At 49.8% G+C, this 20,253-nt stretch overlaps 9 protein-coding genes across 9 annotated transcripts; 5 read left to right on the forward strand and 4 right to left on the reverse strand.

Annotated features, from left to right (window-relative positions):
- Positions 1–276: 276 nt before the first annotated feature.
- On the forward strand, positions 277–3,117 carry ASPWEDRAFT_106611 (putative transmembrane glycoprotein; the record flags this gene model as incomplete). Its single annotated transcript, XM_040827822.1, has 1 exon — positions 277–3,117. One exon carries the CDS (start codon positions 277–279, stop codon positions 3,115–3,117), a length of 2,841 nt encoding a protein of 946 aa, XP_040692300.1.
- Positions 3,118–4,476: 1,359 nt separating this feature from the next.
- Positions 4,477–6,502, forward strand: ASPWEDRAFT_48824 (PP2C family serine/threonine-protein phosphatase; the record flags this gene model as incomplete). Its single annotated transcript, XM_040837167.1, has 7 exons — positions 4,477–4,512; positions 4,853–5,171; positions 5,234–5,307; positions 5,369–5,453; positions 5,516–5,722; positions 5,802–6,062; positions 6,120–6,502. The coding sequence occupies 7 exons, from the start codon at positions 4,477–4,479 to the stop codon at positions 6,500–6,502; spliced, it is 1,365 nt and encodes a 454-aa protein (XP_040692301.1).
- A 1,303-nt stretch (positions 6,503–7,805) lies between these two features.
- On the forward strand, positions 7,806–9,663 carry ASPWEDRAFT_338107 (choline-phosphate cytidylyltransferase). Its single transcript, XM_040833870.1, has 3 exons — positions 7,806–8,561; positions 8,625–8,975; positions 9,024–9,663. The coding sequence occupies exons 1-3, from the start codon at positions 8,017–8,019 to the stop codon at positions 9,469–9,471; spliced, it is 1,344 nt and encodes a 447-aa protein (XP_040692302.1). The 5' UTR covers positions 7,806–8,016; the 3' UTR covers positions 9,472–9,663.
- Positions 9,664–10,092: 429 nt separating this feature from the next.
- ASPWEDRAFT_127273 (uncharacterized protein) lies at positions 10,093–11,277 on the reverse strand (the record flags this gene model as incomplete). Its single annotated transcript, XM_040829223.1, has 1 exon — positions 10,093–11,277. One exon carries the CDS (start codon positions 11,275–11,277, stop codon positions 10,174–10,176), a length of 1,104 nt encoding a protein of 367 aa, XP_040692303.1. The 3' UTR covers positions 10,093–10,173.
- Positions 11,278–11,736: 459 nt separating this feature from the next.
- ASPWEDRAFT_36316 (DMT family transporter) lies at positions 11,737–12,926 on the reverse strand. The gene has a single exon (XM_040834423.1). It carries the CDS (start codon positions 12,873–12,875, stop codon positions 11,934–11,936), a length of 942 nt encoding a protein of 313 aa, XP_040692304.1. The 5' UTR covers positions 12,876–12,926; the 3' UTR covers positions 11,737–11,933.
- A 707-nt stretch (positions 12,927–13,633) lies between these two features.
- ASPWEDRAFT_36317 (UTP25 family protein) lies at positions 13,634–16,718 on the reverse strand. Its single transcript, XM_040834424.1, has 5 exons — positions 16,201–16,718; positions 15,762–16,150; positions 15,509–15,708; positions 14,877–15,454; positions 13,634–14,821 (listed from the first exon to the last, which is right to left on the reverse strand). Exons 1-5 carry the CDS (start codon positions 16,305–16,307, stop codon positions 13,906–13,908), a joined length of 2,190 nt encoding a protein of 729 aa, XP_040692305.1. The 5' UTR covers positions 16,308–16,718; the 3' UTR covers positions 13,634–13,905.
- Positions 16,623–17,779, forward strand: ASPWEDRAFT_168530 (eukaryotic translation initiation factor 3 subunit F; the record flags this gene model as incomplete). The annotated part of the gene is made up of 3 exons (XM_040830305.1): positions 16,623–16,727; positions 16,789–17,501; positions 17,557–17,779. The coding sequence occupies 3 exons, from the start codon at positions 16,623–16,625 to the stop codon at positions 17,777–17,779; spliced, it is 1,041 nt and encodes a 346-aa protein (XP_040692306.1).
- Positions 17,780–18,582: 803 nt separating this feature from the next.
- ASPWEDRAFT_48830 (putative transcription initiation factor TFIID subunit 13) lies at positions 18,583–19,164 on the reverse strand (the record flags this gene model as incomplete). The annotated part of the gene is made up of 2 exons (XM_040837168.1): positions 18,583–19,046; positions 19,104–19,164. The coding sequence occupies 2 exons, from the start codon at positions 19,162–19,164 to the stop codon at positions 18,583–18,585; spliced, it is 525 nt and encodes a 174-aa protein (XP_040692307.1).
- A 662-nt stretch (positions 19,165–19,826) lies between these two features.
- ASPWEDRAFT_105636 (protein kish) lies at positions 19,827–20,199 on the forward strand (the record flags this gene model as incomplete). The annotated part of the gene is made up of 3 exons (XM_040827744.1): positions 19,827–19,945; positions 20,026–20,107; positions 20,176–20,199. Coding segments are annotated over 3 exons (225 nt in total), but the record flags the coding sequence as incomplete, so codon positions are not given.
- Between the last annotated feature and the right edge of the window lie 54 nt (positions 20,200–20,253).

Consider the following 20,253-nt stretch of genomic DNA (forward strand, 5'->3'; position numbering starts at 1 on the left):
TTGAAGGGGCCGAAGTCTTCGCGCCTCTCCTTGTCGGATGGCCCTTGGGCCGACCACCTTGAAGGAGAGAAATCCTCGTTGAAGGATAGGGTGATTTCTCCATATACATTGCTGATTTCACCAATATCTTTCGCCTGTCATTACTATTGTTCTTTTCTTTCTCTTCATCCTTCAGATGGTCTTGCCAGCGACACTGAACTATACCAACCTGCTTGCTACGCCCCAGTAACCGAATTGTGCCTGACACTACCAGTCATATTCTGGCTTCGACAAAAGATGGCACTCTTCTGGTTGATTATCCTGGCGATCTTCTTTACCGTCGACGCCGAACCTGCACCAAATTATCCGCTGAACGCTCAGATACCTCCCGTGGCTCGTGTTTCGAAGCCGTATCGGTTCATTTTCGCCGAAGGCACATTTGCTAATGGTGCCCCGGACACAGAATACTCGCTCTCAGATGCGCCTTCATGGTTAAAAGTGGACAGCAAGAGTCGTTCCTTGTCGGGAACCCCTCAATCCGGAGATGTTGGATCCCAGAAATTTGATCTTGTTGCGTCGGATTCAGCGGGGTCCGCTAGTATGGAAGTCACCTTGTTTGTATCAGAAGATGAAGGCCCGAAGCCCGGCAAGCCCCTCCTTCCACAGCTCGAGAAGATCGGCGCTACCTCGGCTCCATCGACAATTTTTGTGCATGCTGGGGACTCGTTCTCCATTTCCTTCGACCCCGAAACCTTCACAAACACACTCCCTGACACCATATACTATGGAACTTCCCCGGATAACTCCCCATTACCATCCTGGATGGAGTTTGACGAATCTTCGCTTAAGTTCACTGGCACTAGTCCCACGGTTGGGCCGCAGACATTTACCTTCCATCTCGTCGCATCAGACGTGGTTGGCTTCAGCGCTGCCACTCTGACCTTTCAGATGACCATCAGTCCGCACATATTGTCCTTCAATGAGAGTTACCAAACTTTCCAACTCACACCAGGAAAAAAGTTCACCAGTCCTCGGTTTTATGACATGTTGACGTTGGACGGCGAGGAGCCCGCAAGCGAAGACCTGGACAAAATTGACGTGAAATCGCCGAATTGGCTGACTTTGGATAAGGATTCCATCTCTCTTAGTGGCACGCCCCCAGATGATGCAGTAAATGAGAATGTAACCATTTCCGTTACAGATACTCATCAGGATGTCACGGATCTCATTGTTAGATTGGAGTTCCCACAATCATCACTGTTTGTCAGTGATCCGAAGGATTGCGATGCAAACATAGGAGAGGACTTTGAATGTGTTTTTGACCATTCAGTCTTGACTGATGACGGTGTTCAGCTCGAGGTCCATTTGGGACAGCAAATCTCCTCGTGGTCACAATACAACCCAGAAACTAAGACGCTTTCCGGACACGTTCCTGAAGATGCAAGCCCCCAGAAAATCGATATTGATCTGACAGCAAGTAAAGGCTCTGATGAGCATACTGAAACGTTTACTATCAATATCGCTGAAGCGGGCCACCATGAAAAGAATAGTGATGATGACGACAACCCTGGCAGCGGTGGTATACATGAGAAGAAGGCTGGAATAATTGCAATTTCTGTCGTTATCCCCCTCGTTTTCCTCAGCAGCGTCATTCTCTTCCTGTGTTGTGCGCGACGAAAGCACAAGAACAAAGCAGCTGCAAACGAAGAAGGGCAGTTCCCTCCAGAAAAACCACCTCTTCCACGACCGAGCGGTCCCGATCTACCACGCTGCCAACCGTATGAAGACACAGCCTCGATTCATCAGCCAGAAATCACCTCTCAACCCCCAAAGTTGGAGCTGTACTTGAACTCAGGCGCATTTGGGAAGAAAGACCAGACGGACAATGAGGCAAACAAAGAAAATAACTTCTCGCGCTCTGCCATCGAGTGGGATTTCCCTCCATTGAAAATCCCCGAGCCCAGCGAAGACAAGCACGTTGCGGAGGCTCCTCAGAACAAGCGCCTTTCTTTTCAGACCAGCCCATCTGTTCGCAGGCAAACTTCACAGTCCAAGAGACGAGAGCCTCTCAAACCGATTCAACCAAGAAGGTCACTGAAGCGAAATTCAGCGATGTCATCAAGGTCGAAGCGACACTCGAAGCGGTCCAGTGGCATTTCATCCGTAGCTTCAGGCCTACCAATTAGATACAGCGGCGCGGGCCATGGAGCGGGTGGTTTTGGCCCCCCCGGACATGGAGTGGTACGAATGTCATGGCAGAATACACACGCATCGCTACAGAGCGAAGAGAGCCAGCTGGGGAATTTGGCACCATTATTTCCTCGCCCTCCACCTCGGGCAAGGGACAGCTTCCAGAAACGGACGAGTCTGAGGGCTGTAGAGCCAGATATCTCCGAGTCTAATTCGTTGGATGCCTTCGTTTACGGTCGGGCAAAGAGTCGAAACTCTTCGAACCCCATGTTCTCAGGCCAAACCAACCGGCGGAGGTCTTCTGGTGTCCGTGCTTTGGAAAGAGCTCGAAGCACGGCTAGTCGGGGAGATACAATTTCCATATACACTGATGATTGTAATGGACAGCCAATCCAAGACCGCCCCTACTCGGTGGCCAACTCTTCCAATTATGCTGATGACAATCGTCAATCCACCTACCTCCGACCCTTGTCACAAATTTCAAGCATGCAGCCCTCGGTGGCTCCTTTTACCAGAGAACAAAGTCAATCCAGCCTTGCACAAAATTACAGGGATATAATTACGCCGCTTCCTCGAGTTTTCAGCGAAACGAGCGAAGCTAGCGCACGGCCATTTGACTTTGGTGATATGCGTGGAAGTCCTGACAATTACAGCAACCTCGCACATCAAGACAATGGTGGTCAGCGTCGCTGGTACCAGGGAACCCCATATCCACAGACCGATGCGTCGGCTACTCACCGTCAGAACTCATTGAGGAAAAGTCCATCACTGTCATCTATTCCCATAGAAGGCAAGGGACAGCGGCTGAGTTTGGTGCGGTTTGCGGACAAGGAGAATGAGCCCATGAGTGAAACGGGCTATCAATGGCAGAATCACACTCGTCGGCCGCTCAGCATGCAAAGCCATAATGGCTTGCCACGGGACATCTCTGGGGGTGCCTTTGTTTAGTTGGATATAGGGATTGATTGGGAGGCGACTTTGCTTTATTTTATTTATTTTGATAAGCCACTGGGTCTGAGCATTTTTGAGCACGATATCCACATGCATAGTTGAGTGATTTGTTATTTTTTCTGATACCGTCTACCATAATTTCCCAGGGGCTATTTACAACATAATATAATTAATTCAGAGATGAACAACATGTTATTATAGAACTCGAATACAACACATTCAAACTGCACATGGAAGCTCTCGGGGTAAGAAATCATGACCTACCTACCGAGGTAAGGGTAAGGCAGCTATCTCAGCGGGGAGGTCACACCGCATGTCTTCGAGGCTGCAAGGAATAGCGATATTATTAGGCAGAGGGTGTAAATAGTCCTACAGCCAGATACTCGAGAGCTCGAGACGTTTTATCTGGCGTGTCTTGGATGATAATCCAGGGAGTTGGGACAGCAGCACGTGACTATCACCCTGCAAGGACGTGGTTAGGATTCGTGCATAGTGGAGAATATCTACTCCGGAGAGGGAATCTATCATCAATGATCATCTCTGTGTACAGAGTACATGGGGAGAGACTAGAGAGACGACGAGAGGGGATCGTCAGCAAAGGAGTGGACGGTGAATTGGACCTGCAGGAACGGAGCATACCAGACCGACTCATGGATGTCACTCTGAGTCTAGATGGAGGAGGAGAGGTATGAATGGATGGATGCCACCATGTAGAATGTCAGTCAATGCCAATAACTTCAATATACGGGGGGAATTACAAAATGAGGCAATAAAATAATAATAGACTAGAGAATAGACTACTTATAGACGATCAGATGCTCGAGTCCCCAACGTATTTTTCTTTTCTTTTTTTCATGTCCTTTTCTGCAGCCCTTGTGATGCTTGCCAGAGGGATGGATTGCTACGACTGATAATAAGAAGAAAACTCTTCGCTGCCCCCGTGACACCTTCAGCTCCCAAATATTATTATCATAAGAGCACTCTATTTGTCTCTCTCTCTCCCTCTTTCGACATCCATTCGGAATATTCCTCAATTCTCATCGTCATCATTATCATTTATTCTAATCCATAATCCTCGTTCCCCACTCTCCTCTCCCCCCATCGATCGCGCTACCTTCTACTACCACCAGAAGAAATACTGCTGGTTCTTCCCGCACGCCGCTTTTCACCCAGCAAAAAGTTCCCTCGCCCACCTGAACCGCTTTTCTCCTCCCTCCTCACTTCCTCGCCTTTTCCTCCTAAATCCTCCCCCGAGACCAGAAAAGCAATTTTTTATACACAAATCCTTCTTCACTCTCAGTTGTGCATATGCCCATAGATTTCTCCAGAGCTAATTGTTATCCCCTGCCATAAATCATGGGCCAGACTTTATCAGAGCCTGTGGTCGAGAAGGTGAGTCCCTCAACACTGATTTCAAGGATGCCTCGCCTCTTCCCCCCACACTGCAGTCTTCCTTACGCAATTTCCAACCCCCCCTTTCCGGCCGTGCTTGTTTGATATTAATTCCCTCCGTGTATTTTCTTTTTATCTTTCCTTTGTCTCGGGCTTTATTTTTGTCTTCTCTTTTGCTTCTTCATTGTCTGGGCCAGTTTTGGTTTTCTGAAAATTCATTATCTCGAACTGCGGGGTCCTGTGTGCACAAAACCGCCGCAGCACCTTGTGGGTGACATGTCATCTATACTTAATGGGTTCGTTCTCGGGAATTGCTAACCATGTGGCTTCTGATCTTTAGACTTCATCCGAGGGTGAAGATGAGTGTTGTGTGTATGGTGTCTCGGCCATGCAGGGTTGGCGAATCAGCATGGAGGATGCCCACGCTGCGGTGCTAGACCTTCAAGCGAAATATAAGGACAACACGGAACAGCCTACCGCACCCGACAAACGTCTCGCCTTCTTTGGTGTATACGATGGACATGGAGGAGATAAAGTGGCTCTATTTGCTGGTGATAATGTCCACAAGATCGTCTCGAAGCAGGAATCATTTCGCAAGGGCGATATCGAGCAGGCGTTGAAGGATGGCTTCCTGGCTACTGACCGGGCTATTCTGGAAGGTTTGTGGAATTCCGTTCATCCGACCAGTCTCGGGCCTCTCGACTGACTTTGCCGCGGTTAGACCCCAGATATGAAGAAGAAGTCTCTGGCTGCACAGCAGCTGTCAGTGTGATCTCGAAGCATAAAATCTGGGTGGTGTGTGAAGATTCGCCTGGGTGTACTTGCAAAGATCGGTTGATTTGCTAACTCGACACAGGCCAATGCTGGTGACTCGCGTTCTGTGTTGGGTGTCAAGGGCCGCGCAAAGCCCCTTTCTTTCGACCACAAGCCTCAGAATGAAGGTGTGTGACTTTTTATAGGCTATGTCTACTGTTTGGGAACCGCATTCTGATAATGACTACAGGCGAGAAGGCCCGTATTAGCGCCGCTGGTGGTTTCGTCGACTTTGGCCGTGTCAATGGCAACCTCGCCTTATCTCGCGCCATTGGTGATTTCGAATTCAAGAAGAGCGCCGAGCTGTCGCCTGAGCAACAAATTGTTACGGCCTACCCCGATGTGACAGTCCACGACCTGAGTGATGACGATGAGTTCTTAGTAATTGCCTGTGATGGTGCGTCTTTTTCATTCTGGCATAGCCATTCTGCTTTGCTACGTTGGGGTTCTGATCTCTATTTTTTTTTGAACTACAGGTATCTGGGACTGCCAGTCTTCTCAATCCGTTGTTGAATTTGTCCGGAGAGGTATTGCCGCCAAGCAGGATCTTTCTCGTATCTGTGAGAACATGATGGACAACTGCCTTGCCTCTAACAGCGAAACCGGCGGCGTTGGATGTGACAACATGACCATGGTTATCATCGGTCTCTTGAACGGCAGGACTAAGGAAGAATGGTACAACCAAATTGCAGAACGGGTGGCTAACGGCGACGGCCCTTGCGCTCCACCTGAGTACGGCAAGTCTCACGAGGAACCTGAGGCCTCCAATCCCTACTGACTGACGGGGGCTATAGCTGAATTCCGTGGCCCCGGTATCCATAACCAATTCGAGGAAAACCCGGATGACTATGAGCTTGAGATTGACCGATCGCGTGGTTTCAGCGTCCGTTCTGGCCGGATCATTCTCCTTGGTGATGGCACCGAAGTGATGCCTGAGCAGAATGAAGAGGAGCTCTTTGACCAGACCGAAGAGGATCGGGATCTTGTGAGTCAGGTGCAGCGTGAATCGCCCGATACCACCCGGAATGAGCGCGAAGGAACTCCTGGACCTCAGTCGAAGAATGATGGTAATAAGGCCGATGAGTCTACTACCAACATATCGGAATCACCTGCATCCACCACGGATCATTCTTCTGGCAATGCCACTGGAGAGCCAGAGAAGTCCACGTCCTCGTAGTCATGAAGCGTCTGTTTTTCTTTTTTCTTTTTTTGGTTCTTTTTTGAAAACGATCTGTGTGATTCTACGACCGTCCCTTTTCTCTATTTTCGCTTTTGTTTCCTCCCCTTGTCCCTTGAGCATCATGTCTACCTATTTGTCTTTTTTTTTTTTCTTTTTCTTTTTCTTTCTAAACCTTTACTATGGCCTTATTGACACCCGTGGGTAACACGGAATGAATGGGGGACTACTTTATTTTTTTCGTGTTGAACTGCCCCTTCTGGGATGTTTTCTTTTTTATTTTCATGTCTTGTGGGATGGAAAAGGGGGGGTTGCTTACAAGATGGGGGGGTTTTTTAGCCGCAAGTCGGCAGGTCTCACGAGAGTACGTCTGTTTTTATGCCTTCACACAACTTAAGATACCGCACAAAACGTCCATTATTGATGAATCTTTGATATCTTTCTATCTTCTTTATCTTCCCCTCTGTTTTTTTGTCCTCCTTCCGTCCTGATTTCTGTCTTGCTCCACACTCTCCCTTTCCTTCCACCTTTCAAGGCTGTGTCGGGGAAGAAAACCAGGGTTTCATGTTGGCCCGTTGTAGGCCGACCAAGGAGGCGAATAGGCGCATGCTGATATTGCACATCGAGGCGTATTCGGTTTTTCAGTCAACAGCATGAAGATCGCTTTATTTCCCTTTTTTTCCCTCTCCTACTTTTCTACTTTTCTATTTTTAAACTGGGTCGGAATGGGTTATCATTTTGATCACGAATCCATCAGCAGCGGAGTTTTATGGAGATGTGGTGAACGCAAACCCGTGAACCATCCTTGGCGTTTCCTTCCCCATATTATTTGCGTATGGTACCTGGCAGGCAGCGTGGCAGTCGCGTCGGAAATGAAGCAACCGATATCTGAATTAATTCCAGCCCATAGTGGCACGACTAGTCAGTCTTCCAAGAAGACTAGATGTAAGACCCTGAATGATCATCCTCGTCCGGCGAAGGAAGATCGTCGATTGTCTCGTGACAGCTGTTCTCAGTCGTGCCGGTCGGTGATACGGTCCCTCTGTGCTGTACCTATGTATGGGCGCTGTCCTGATACGGTACCTGTGTAATCAATACCGTCCGACTAGGCCGGCGAGTCAGCTATTCCGGCTTGGCCTGCCCAATATTGACCCACCTGTACGGTCGGGTGTACCCCGTAGCAGGGTGCTCCGTACTGTCACCGTAATGCGGTTTCAGCCGCTAAGCGTAATTAACAGACCCTGAAAGGCAGAACCGAATAACCTGGGCTTCCCCCCCTAAAAAAACAAGACAGACTGTTGGAGAGAGAGAAAGCGACGGAACGTCCCAAGAGATCGTCATTATTTGTCTTGCATTCCTCCCCAACCTGTCATCTCTCTTCCATCCGTTTTCGTTTCAATTTTCCCCCCCCTCTCTCTTTTGTCTTTCTTTCTATCTTGACATCCCTTGATCCAGTCGACAGAAGTAGAGCTGAGCTCCCTCAAGTCAAGAACCCCCTCCCCGAATACGCCATCATGTCGTCTCCGTCCTCCGCGGGCAAACGCAAGCGCAGCGCTTCCCAACACCAGCCAGCCAACCCCGTCAAGTCGTCCACAGCGGATCTCTTGCAACCTTCATCGCGCGACGCGTCTGGTGAGGAAGGCGATGACTCGACCGGTCCAACAATCCTTCCTACTCCCTCGAGCGGCAAGCAGAAGAAACAGACTTCAATTGACGTCGCGGCTGCGGCAACCGGCACGGTCCCGCCTTCGAAACGGGCCCGGAAGTCAAACGACGAAAGCCATGCACCCGACTCCAATGGAACCGATCAAGTGATGGGGGAGAACAATGAGGAAGATATGGGCGAGCCTTCCGAGACGACCGTGGCAAGCAGCGACATTGAGAACCGGACGGGTCGGCCGGACTTGCAGGTCAAGACGGCAGAGGAGAAGCAGAAACTCATGAGACCTCCCGAGGTCGGCCGATTGCAGGACCCCGTGGGATACAAGACCAATCCTCCTCCTACAGACCGGCCGGTCCGTGTGTATGCCGATGGAGTGTTTGATCTGTTTCACCTTGGGTATGTTATCTTTCTTTGATTTTTATTTTTGGGCATTTGATTAGCCGCTTACTTTGTGAACAGTCACATGCGACAACTCGAACAGGCTAAAAAGGCTTTCCCTGATGTCTATCTCATTGTCGGAGTCACTGGGGATGAGGAAACACACATGCGGAAGGGTCTGACTGTCCTGAGCGGTGCAGAGCGTGCAGAGACCATCCGTCACTGTAAATGGGTGGATGAGGTGCTTCCCAACTGCCCGTGGATTGTGACTCCGGATTTCATCAACGAACACAAGATCGATTATGTCGCTCACGATGACCTTCCCTACGGTGCTGACGAAGGAGACGATATCTATGCCCCAATCAAGGCTGAAGGAAAGTTTTTGGTTACTCAGAGAACCGAGGGTGTCAGCACAACAGGCATCATCACCAGGTTGGTAACTCAATTTATTGCTAGACGATCTGTATCTAACAGACGCAGAATCGTTCGCGACTACGACCAGTACATCTCCCGTCAATTCAAGCGGGGTGCTTCGCGACAAGAGTTGAATGTGTCATGGTTGAAGAAGAACGAATTGGAAATCAAGCGACATGTGACGGAACTCCGGGATAACATCCGCAACAACTGGACGGCCACCGGTCAAGAGTTGGGTCGGGAGCTGCGCCAGATCTGGCAGAACAGCCGACCAAACAGCCCAGCTCCCAGTGCGAGAAACAGCATTGATCTGGGAGGACGGCCGAGTGGAATCGTTAGTCCGACAACAGGCAAGTCCCATCTCTCACGAGTGGAGGCATTGAGCCGTCCTGACAGCCCGGTAGGAACTGGAAGGAACGAAGACTTTGCGACAGGTTACAGTTTGGGGTTGATTGGAGGTGTTCGAGCGTGGGTCAGTATTACATCTCTTATCACACATGGACCATGTTATTAACGTCAAGCAGATGATGCGCAGCCGTCGGTCTCTGATCGAACAAACCAGCCCCAGCCGACCGCATTCGCCGTCTAGCGAAGAGGAACATGAACCCGAATCGGAAGGTAACACTGTGACCCATTCCCACACCGCATAAAAAGTTGCATCTATTCGACGTGTTCGGATAGCAATCAAGATTCGAGATTTACCTCTGCATGTCTCGATCGAACATGTAAGTTAATTTATTGGGAGCAACGAATGAAACATCATTTCTCAACCGTGACATCATCGACCGTGGGACCCAAAAAAAAAAAAGGCGCATTTACTTTCGGATGAATATTTTTATATTATCTATTTTATTCGAATGACAGTGGAGGAACATGCATGCATAACTTAATACTGGGATGAATTGTATCATGTGGTTTGTAACATTGGGCTTGCAGGCGGGATATATAATAGATAGATTGACTTGTCAGATAGTTGGATGGAATATAGGCGTTATTGGACTGAAGTTATTCAGAGATCTATTCATTTATCCATTCTTACTCCAACATAATACGAGCACGTATGAACCCAATCTTAGACAGAAGTTTAGAACAAGTAACAAAGTATGTACATATAGACACAGATAAAATAACAATCTCAGGGTATCATGATGGGGAAACACCGTTAATTTCGTAGCACGGGCTAGCCTGAATTCATCGATATGACGTCTAATCTTGGTCAAGCAGCTGTGATGGCAAGTCGAGGTCTCACCTTCCGATCTGGCTGATCCTCAATTTCCATGGAACACGGCATACTCAACCGCAACCCGGGAATAGGCACAGCATCACCAGGAGACGAGCAAAGAATGGCACGCAGGTTATCACGCAAAGAGGCCGCATCTCGTCGCAGATTGTCCTCGAGCAAACCCTTCGCATAGGCATCACAACGGGCCGTAATCCCCAAATCGAACGAATGCAAGCCCCGAACCCCCAACAACGGACGAACCCAGGGCTCATCAATCGCCAGCCTCAGACGCTTTTTCCCATCAATCAGGCCCCCAATGGTGTTCCCACTGAAACGGCCAAGGTCAAGACTAAGCCGTAACTCTTCCAGGCCGTCGAGAGCCGCAACACGAGTCCAGAAGAGCGCCCAAAGCCGGTCATTGTGAGTGTGTGAGAAGATGGAGGACTTGTGTTCTTCGCCAGCCATGGGTTGCCAGATGGGCATCCATTGGACGGTTAGTCGTTTGATGGCGCGCAGATGGTCAGGGGAAATGGACAGCGAGAAGGCGATGAAGGTGTGTAGGTCGTCGACGTCAAAGACGGGGTTGGAGTAAGGTAGATCAGCAGCTTCGACGTAGATACCACGACAAGTACGCAGGAGAGCAAGCGACGAATTGCTCAGCAGCTCAGGGAGAGCGGCATGCGTGTGAGGGTAGAGCATGCGGTCGGTAGTGTGGTCAGCGATGCGCCATCGAGCCGGAGTAGCAGGACAACAGTGTCGGTTGGAGTCGAGCGAGGAAGCAGAATGACAGCACCGAACATGGCGGATTTTATCCTTGATCTGGACGAGGTGGACGGCCTCATCGCCAAAGACATAGTTGTAGATGATGAGGCGGACTTCGGGGGGCAGATGGCGTAGCAACATGCTTTCGTCTTGAGGGTTGATGGGACGGGCATAAGGATCGATGGGATTGGAGGGTGGGGGCAGTTGGACTGGAGGCGCACAGATCTTACGATCCTGGATGAGATCGCGAACGGTTTCCTGCCATCGTCGACCGGTGGAGTAGTAATGCCAGATGGAGTAAGGGTCACGAAGGAGCCAGGCATCGAAATGACGCATTTTGAAACAATTTTTCAAGCAAGCTACTTGAAATAAGAAGGTGATAAGAGGTGCATTGATGAGTCTATAGGTTACAAACGGTTAAATATCAGAATATTAGAGCAGATAAAACAGGTTTGAGGCAATTCAGCTTTTATATCACTACCTATACCTTGTATAGGGTTTGCGCCTTCTGATTGGCTGCCGCGCCCCTCGGGAAGTTCCGCTGGCGCAAATCGGGTTTTTTCGGTCGAGAGTGCACCGAGTGACGTCACTTGCTGGAGCCAGCCAATGAACGGTCGTGAACCAGGTAGTCAGTGACTGATATGGTATTGTACGGTAACTGGCGTACAGCTTCCCCGGATCTGCTCAATCTTGATGGGACAGAACCAGCCAGTCATATTGACCAATTTAACCCACCCAAGAAGAATTCGCCAATCATATTAGAGACTCTGGTGGAGGGATGCACTAAGCCAGGATAGGTGGTATTACTTACCCTACTGTGACATCTCAGTCCAAAACGGTTGCATTCATCATCATTTTCATATCATACTATCGCCCAGCACAGACATGATATCTACACGCTCGTACCGCCATTTAGCCGTCGACTGTCCATGGTCCATCTGGTTTTCTATTCAGTGATCGACACCCCCTCTTTCCCTCCTCTCTATCGTGCATTAGCTTCTCCCTCCTTCCTCCACCCGATGCGAATGCTCCAGGTCTGACGTCGCCTTTGCAGCTTCATTCTCTCGGGGTTCTCTCTCCCCCGCATCTTCGGCAGATCCTCCATCTGAACCTGAACGATCGTCTCGCGCCATGGCTACGCTAATCGCACTGCCTATGATCAATGCCGATCCCACCCAACTCACTGGCGACAGCGTAACTCCCCAGACCACCTTGTCATAGAACATTGCATATATCATCACTGTATATAGCATCGATGTCGCCCGCGACCCCGATGACTTGTTACTGCTACCCGTTCCCCCCTTGGGGGGCGGTGGAACATACGCCAATCCTGCCGTCAACCAAAACTGCAGCAGGAATCCACAAACTCCCAAGCCTGCTAGCAAAACCCAGTCAATCCAGGTCGCCGGCAGCTTGAACGGCACCCAGGGAAGAGCTGCCATGGCTACGAGGGAGATAATGGCTGTGACAGCAGAGAAATATGTGACAGACACAAGAGGATGGGCGCGAGTCCCAATCATACGGATCGTTGAGTAGGCACAGGAGGCACCCATTACACCAATCAACGAAACGATAACCGCCATGGTATGCTGGTACTCCTTTTTCGTCGTGTCAGACTCCTCGGTCGTCGTATTGGCCGATTCGCCTGATCTGAAAAATGCAAAAGGCTGAGCAATGAGAACCACGCCCACCAGCGATATCACCGCAGCCAGCTGTTGCTTCCCGGTAAACCGTTCCCCGGGAATGAATAACGAGCAGGTGTAGCAGCTGAGGATAGGAGCCAGGAAGGTAAGCACAGATGCCTCAGATATAGGCAAATATTGCACCGAGTAATACAGCCCATAGACACCGAAAAAGCCGCCCACCGCACGCAGAATCAGCAAGCCCACCACTGGACGGGTTCCCAGCGGGTTGGGGACCTGCGCGTACCACATGTAGATAAAACTGGCCAGGACAGTGATGGACATGCGAGCGAAGAGGATCTGCTGGTTGTTAGCCTGTGTTTTCCTTGGGCGAGGACTCCGTATCAATCTCACCTGAAAAGGGTCCATTCCGTCCCCATTCTGACCCAAAAGTTTGGCAATCACATTCATCGACGCTCCAAAAAACTGCGATACAATCACCAGGATCATGCCCTTGCCCTGGAGCCAGATGTCTTCCAATTTCGTCCGTAGGGTCTGCCATCGCGATGGTTGATCATCCTGGGCATTCTTATCGAGGCTATCGCTTGTTGACGATGAGCGGAGCAGCGGCTCTCGCGCCGCATCTTCATTGACGGGCAGAATCATCCTGCCCGAGTTGACTGACTGTTCTGATAGAAAAGAGTCTGTTGAAGGATGGAACAGAGCTCTTGTTGGTGAAATTCTTGGTCTTTGGGGTGGGGCTGTTTGGTTTGTTTTCGGTGGAAATGAAGATTCGCTTTCGCCATCACAAACGTGTGTTTTGGCGCTGCAAGGGCGATGGGGGAGGGGCGAGGACGCCATGTCGGATGTGCAGTGAAGGACAGGATATTATTTATCTATTTTTTATTTTTTACATATAGGAAGAATTGTATAAACTTGAGAGAAGAGGGGAAATAATAAAAATCATCAGCTGAAATTCTCCATGACTAATTCTGATTGATCTGCGCTCGATCACTCCTCCATCAGCTGGACTATTAGTAGTTACAAGCTGCGCTTCCAGCCAGGGAATATCGGTGAGAAATCCTACGGGCTGACGAGGTCCATTGTGCTGCCTGTACTCTCAGAGCTGCGCATGTTTGACTTTCATCAAGCTCGATTCGAGGGTTCGTGACCAGTCCTAGATGGATGGCGATCTGACATGGAAACATATCGCGTATATAACTTGTTTTGGATCCAATTGCATATGCAACCAATCCCTATACCACATCATCGTGCATGATTCGCAGTCCAAACTGTGATCATCGCTAAAATACATACACACTATGCAACAATAGTACGTATACTATACAAATGTAAATGTGTCGCCGCCCTTTTCCCGCAACATGTTTCCAACCCGCTTCGTGCCTACAATCCGCTCCAGCTTCAATGCGTCCCATTTGGAGAACAACGCTCGCACTCCTCCCTCGGCTGCATCTACAACCCCTGCTGAGTCTAGCCCCAAGAACCCTACAACCTCGCCATAGAATCGAGGGTTTTCGGGCACGCCATACATGACCACCTGCTTTACCCCGCGCAGCTGGTACCGTCGGAAGTGATGCATTCGCTCCGAGTACAGCAATACCGAGTGTCGTCCGTTCATGAAATGTGTCCGCGCCCTTGTCACATCGCGAGTGTCTGTGTACTCGGAAATGGCACCGAACGAAATGTTGGTCGTCTGAGCTGATGTCGCAAAGTAGTTGCGCACTCGTACAAAGTCCAGATACGACGGAATAAAGACCAAAGTACCACCACCACTCTTACCCCGGCCAGAGGTGATGTTTCGCACCAGTGAAGATAGTACTGTCGTTGTAAAGTGCTTGAATCGCGCATCCGGGTCCTTGGCCGGCGAGAGACAATCAAATCGGGAGAATGTCTGCTTAACCGAGACTGGGAGTGGTATCTCAGAAATCGCACCGGCATAGACTGGCGTCGCCTTGATCTTGCCAGCCACGTTCTGCATGTGCGTTGAAAAGATCGAGTTGATCTCTGGTGCGACGTAAGATGACAGCGTAATCAGTTGTCGGACATGTCGTGCGTTGTTATCCAAGTACCACGTCCGGACGCGGCTAAAGTCGCACCCATGCGCTTCTTTCGGCTGCAAGTTGAGATGCTGCAGGATGTGCTCGACATGATCCCAGTTCTGCATAAGCAGCGCATCTGCATGGTCCACAATCACCACTTCAATCGACGACAGAAAGTCATGGTCCCGCTTCTTTGCACTGCGTAGAGATCAGTAAACAGCTTCCAAGACAACTGTTGCCCCAGAACACCTACTCTGCTTGATCCATGATTGTCCGTAACCCAAGTGGACTTGCAAAAATCATATCTGAGTTGTAGAATTTCGAAAAGTACTTGACTGTCTTTCGAGTAAACTTGAGTCCCAGTCGGAACATATCGTCGTCGTTTCCGCCAAACAACTCCTGGAAATCTTCAGTCCTGTTCTCCCAGCTCTTGTCATCCGCACCCGAAAATGAGTCCATGAACCGCTTTCGGTTTTCCTGCTGTTCAGCCTGGTAGAACTTGGTAATCGAATCGATTACCCGGACGCAGGCTTGGCGCGTCGGCAGCAGATAAAGCACTTTGGGTCGGGTAAACCCTTGATCCCGAAGGTCGAGATCCGCATCCTGTTCTTTGGCAAGACGAGCATTGTTCTTGAGCACCCGGTCTCGAGTCTTCAAGACATGGTTGACGGCATGGACAGCCAGAATGTCCCGCATGTGGGCTGCGTTTGATGTTGTCCTGGACCCGTACAAGACATCCTGGTAATCAAAGATATAGGGCGCGAGAAAATGGGCATCTTCACTCAGACTCGGAATGAACTCGGTGGCGGCAGTTTTCAGTTTTGATTTCAGCTGAGAAAGTTAGCTTTAATCCCCATTATAATCTGTATAATTATTGCTGCATACCTTTGCATTAGATATATTCTTCATGGCTGGCAGGAAGGGTGCGTCACCCCCACCAATCTCCGGTACACTGCGCACCAATCTCAGTCTTTCGGAGATCTCCTTCTTGGAAGAGCTCCATTTGTTTTGTCCTGCGGCTTGGATATTTCTGGATAGCTCGCCCTCGTCAGGGATTGTAAAATGTCTTTCAAAAGGATCGCTGACTAGAAGAAGGTCAGCCTGAATTTCAAAAAATGAATTGGAGGTGGTTCCTCACCATCCTCCTCATCGTCACTTCCTTCCTGCTCATCGCCAATAGCCTCCTCCGAATTTTCTCCATCCTCTTCATCGTCCGTGGGTTCCTGGTCTTGCAAGTCGTCGTCCTTGAGCATTTCCTCATCCTCCTTCACCTCTTCAACCACGTCGCTTCGAGATTTTTTATTCTTCCTAGAATCCTTGTGATCAATCTTCCTTTTCTTGCGATCGGGTCCCTTGGAATCCGTATTGGCCTGAAGTAGTTGGAGTAATTCGTTGTATGACTGTCCCGTCTCTTGGTCCTCTTCCTCGCTGTCGGATGATCTCTCGTCCATGGGAACCTCATCGCCCATATCATCCTCTAACTGACCACCTGAAAAGCCATCTTCTCCACCTGAAGAAGCGTCTGAGCTGAACCGATTCGTTAGCTCGAGCCTCAAGCATCTGCATGCGATACTTACTCGATCTCTTCGACTCGCGATTTCGTGAAATCGTCTCTTCTGCTATGTCCTCGAGAGCCCTTTCCTCGCCCTCTAGAGAATTTACCGCCTCTTCCACGAGGAGCCATTTTAAACAAGAACCGTTCTTCCGTATAAATAGCTTTGCTGTTGTGTTGAAGCTTGTAGTCGAACTTTTTTTTTTCGCTGCTGTTGGGGGTTCGCCTTATCTTATCTTAGCGCGAAATTTCCCATTGCGCGCACACACAATTTGAGCCTCGCAGAACTCCGCCGCAGAGCCAGTCAGTTCCAGCGGGCGGAAGAATTAAAATACAGAGCCACTCCACCACGACGAGGAAGAGCCTGTCACCCCCTTCGACGACGACGCAGAAGATCAAGAGAGTGTGTGCGAGCGACGGGCAATTTTAGAACATCTTTCTTTCACCATGGCTGAAACCGATTCCTTCCTTCACCTTGCTCGCCCTCTGGGCCCCATGGCAGTGGGGTCTGCACCGACAACCGCCCCTCTGAATGTTGGCATCCAGCCTCAGGTACGCTAAAGGTCTTCGCTGGCAGTTATTGATGGGATGGATTACTGACTGCATGCTGTAGGCCATTTTCTCGATCCTTGACCACTCTCTCCGTCGCAATGCTGATCAGGAGCGTGTCATCGGAACCCTGCTAGGAACCAGATCTGAGGATGGAACCGAGGTGGAAATTCGCAGCACCTTCGCTGTTGGACACACTGAGACGGCGGACCAGGTCGAGGTGGACATGGAGTACCAGAAGCAGATGTTGGCGTTGCACCTCAAGGCGAACCCGAAGGAGATCCTGGTCGGTTGGTACGCCACTTCCTCCGAGTTGAACACTTTTTCCGCCTTGATCCAGAACTTCTACAGTGGCCAGGGTGATGGTACATGGCCTCACCCGGCTGTCCACCTCACTGTGTCCACTGAGGCTGGAAAGGACATTGAGACCCGGGCCTACATCTCTGCTCCCGTTGGTGTGACCGCGGAGAGAGCCGCCGACAGTGCCGCCTTTATCCCTGTTCCCTACGAGATCCGATATGGCGAGCCCGAAAAGAGTGGATTGGAGACCATTGCTACCGCCAAAGATGAAGAGAGCCGCGCTGCTAACATCTTTACCGACATTGAGGCCCTGGAGCGTGCGATCGAGGATGTGCTGGGCATGATTGACCGTGTTTCGAAATACGTTGAGTCCGTCATTGATGAGGAGGCCCCAGCTTCGACAGCGTTGGGTCAGTTCCTTCTGAACGCTCTGGCCTTGGCGCCCAAGGTTGAGCCAGCTGACATTGAGCGTGACTTGTATGAATTCTTCCCTCTGATTGTCTTGATAACCTTCCTTACTAACCCTCTACAGCAACAACCACATCCAGGATGTTTTGGTCGTTTCTTACCTGGCCAACACCATTCGCACACAGATGGATCTGTCCAACCGGCTAGCAACTGCCCAGTTGACTCTGGGTGGCGGAGAGTCCGGTGCCACTGGCGAGGGCCAGAAAGGAGGCCAACGAGGCGGCAAGGGAGGCCGTGGAGGGCAACAGCGCACTCAAGAACGAAGCGGCGAGGAAGCCCGTGCTTAAAGAAAGATAAAGCAAACAGCCCGTGGAAATATTTCTTCTTCTGTTCTTTTTTTTCTCTTATATTGTCGATTTTTTTTTCTTATTATTCTATTTTTTGCCTTGGATGTGTCTGGGTCATATTTCGTCCAGGGCGTCTCTCCTTGGGTGTGAAATCTTGTCATCCTGTTTCCTGTCACCGGGGGCAGTACAAAAATCAAAAAAGCAGGAAACCAAACGAGCACGGCGTATGGGAGTCATCTGGCTTTGTTCAGACTGAAAAAAAGGAGACGTACGGACAGAAGGGTGGAGAAGGAGTCTGGCTGGAGCTGCCTTGCTCTTTGAACGTGATGATGTAGACCTGAATGGTTACGAAGTAGTCGCTTTTCCTGTGAGCGGCATATCAGTCATGATGAAATGGACATACATAAGCTAGAGATTTCATTTGTTTCCAAGATTTGCCTGTAGCCATTGAATATAGATGCCTTGGGATTCGCTTGATAGAATGCTCTCTTGTTATCTTTAATGGATAGAATATACAAAAGGTGAAACTTGACAAATATGAAATAAGTAATGAATATACAATACTGCCCTATGAGCAGCGAGCTAGGAACTAACTTAAGCAAGAAAACTTGTAGATACCATACCATTCTGTAGGTTATTCAGTCCTCAAAAACACGTTAAAGCCTGTAAAACCAAATGGATAGCTCATCGCCATTCGAAAACAAACGCCTCCCAATGCAGATAGTGGTATAACATATGTGTAGTGGTGTAAAGGAACCGACAACGCCCAAAATCAAGCCCAGATGTATCTTGCTGACAGTATTTCATCCTACAACCTTTCTCTTCTTCGGCATTGTTTCCTCCGTTGCATCCGAGTCACGGCGGGCATTTCTCTTGCCCTTGCCCTTGTTCTTCTTCCCGGTGGTCGTCCCATCCACGCTCTCAGTCAGATCCTCTAGACCCTTCTTCCCAGCAGCATCCTTCAGATTGCCAACCTGATCGTCGTTCTGGTCGAAAGCTTTACGAGCTTCTTTCAGCTCGCGCTCCATCCGCAGCAGTTCCTGCACACGACCGAGCTTGTTTGGATCACGTCGCAGCGCAAAGCGAAAGTCATCGACCTTGATCTTCTGTCGGCGCGAGTAGGTAGCATACTGAGCTGCTCCATGGCACATCTCGATGACAAAATCGGTGACAATTTCATCGAGCACGCGAACGGTTTCGGGGAGGGGTTCGGAGGGGAATGATGGATGGGGACTTGGATCACCATAGGCGAGAAGGAGAAGGCGGACTATTTGACGTCAGAACTGACCCCAATGTATACATATACCGATTAAATGGCACATACGTTCTGATGAAAAATTCATCTGACCCTTGTGCCTGGCGGCACGAGCTCTGGGTTCCGCCATTGTGGATCGCTTTTTCTTTTTGTTATTATTGGACTCTGTAGACTTTTCACCACCAGTGGTGGTAGAACTTCCAGGTACACTCGACAAGTTAGACGAACAAGTCGTCGAAGTTGTAGTATTAGTGGCAGTGGTCGACGGATTAAAGGCCGGACGATAACCGGAACGGATCAAGGCAGTTTCGTGAGGATTGAACGGCCACGGGGGAGCAAGGTCACTCGCAACATGACCAGAACTAGGCCGGCGCAAGGGAAAAGATGAAGCCGGGCTAACCTGCGGCCGAGAAGCAGAAGATGGCGATGCTGGGTGGATCGCAGGCGGATAAGGATGGTTGTTGCGGGCGAAGAGCGTCTGGGCGTAGAGGCCGCGGCGGTCAGGGCGGATTGGGGCAGCCATGGGCGGCAGAACAGCAAAGGCGGTTTCTCACCACCACCACCACCAGGTGTCAGGATTGCGAAATAGACGACGAAGATAGCAACGCTGGAGCTGTATAGCTGATTCTTTGAAGCTTGACTCTGCTGAGACTACTGTGTCGCTGGATTGACGAGAAAAGAGATATCGTGAGATATTGCGAGAGATAGGAAGAAGTTCAAGATGGTAAGTGAAGGAATCCCTCATTCACTTGAAGTGAGTGAGCAGCTGGATGATAAGGTACTGACAGAGTCGTATTACAGTCTGCCTTATTCAATTTTCAATCTCTTCTTATGGTAATTCTACTCGTCATTTGTACGAGTACATATGCCCACTCCATCATGCCCGGCATCATGGACCGGAATCAACACGGGTACGAGCTGCCTCACACTTACCTCGATCCTTTATGGATAGACACCGATAAGATCGATAATCCATTGACATTCATTGCAGATTCTTTGGGATATTCTGGAAATGCGCACGAATTGGAGAACGTCTAAGTCCCTACGTCAGCATCTGCTGCATCTTCATGGCTGTGGGTTCCCTGCATTACATCAAGGATATCAAGTGCTGGAAGGCTAACTTATGGGCTTCATAATATAGGTCTCGATCTTCTTCGGCGGTTAAATTATAACCCCAATGTTAAAATCTCATGAATCCAAGGTATCATGGTCTCACCAG

The sequence above is a fragment of the Aspergillus wentii genome (assembly GCF_001890725.1).
Source record: "Aspergillus wentii DTO 134E9 unplaced genomic scaffold ASPWEscaffold_2, whole genome shotgun sequence".
NCBI lineage: Eukaryota > Fungi > Ascomycota > Eurotiomycetes > Eurotiales > Aspergillaceae > Aspergillus > Aspergillus wentii.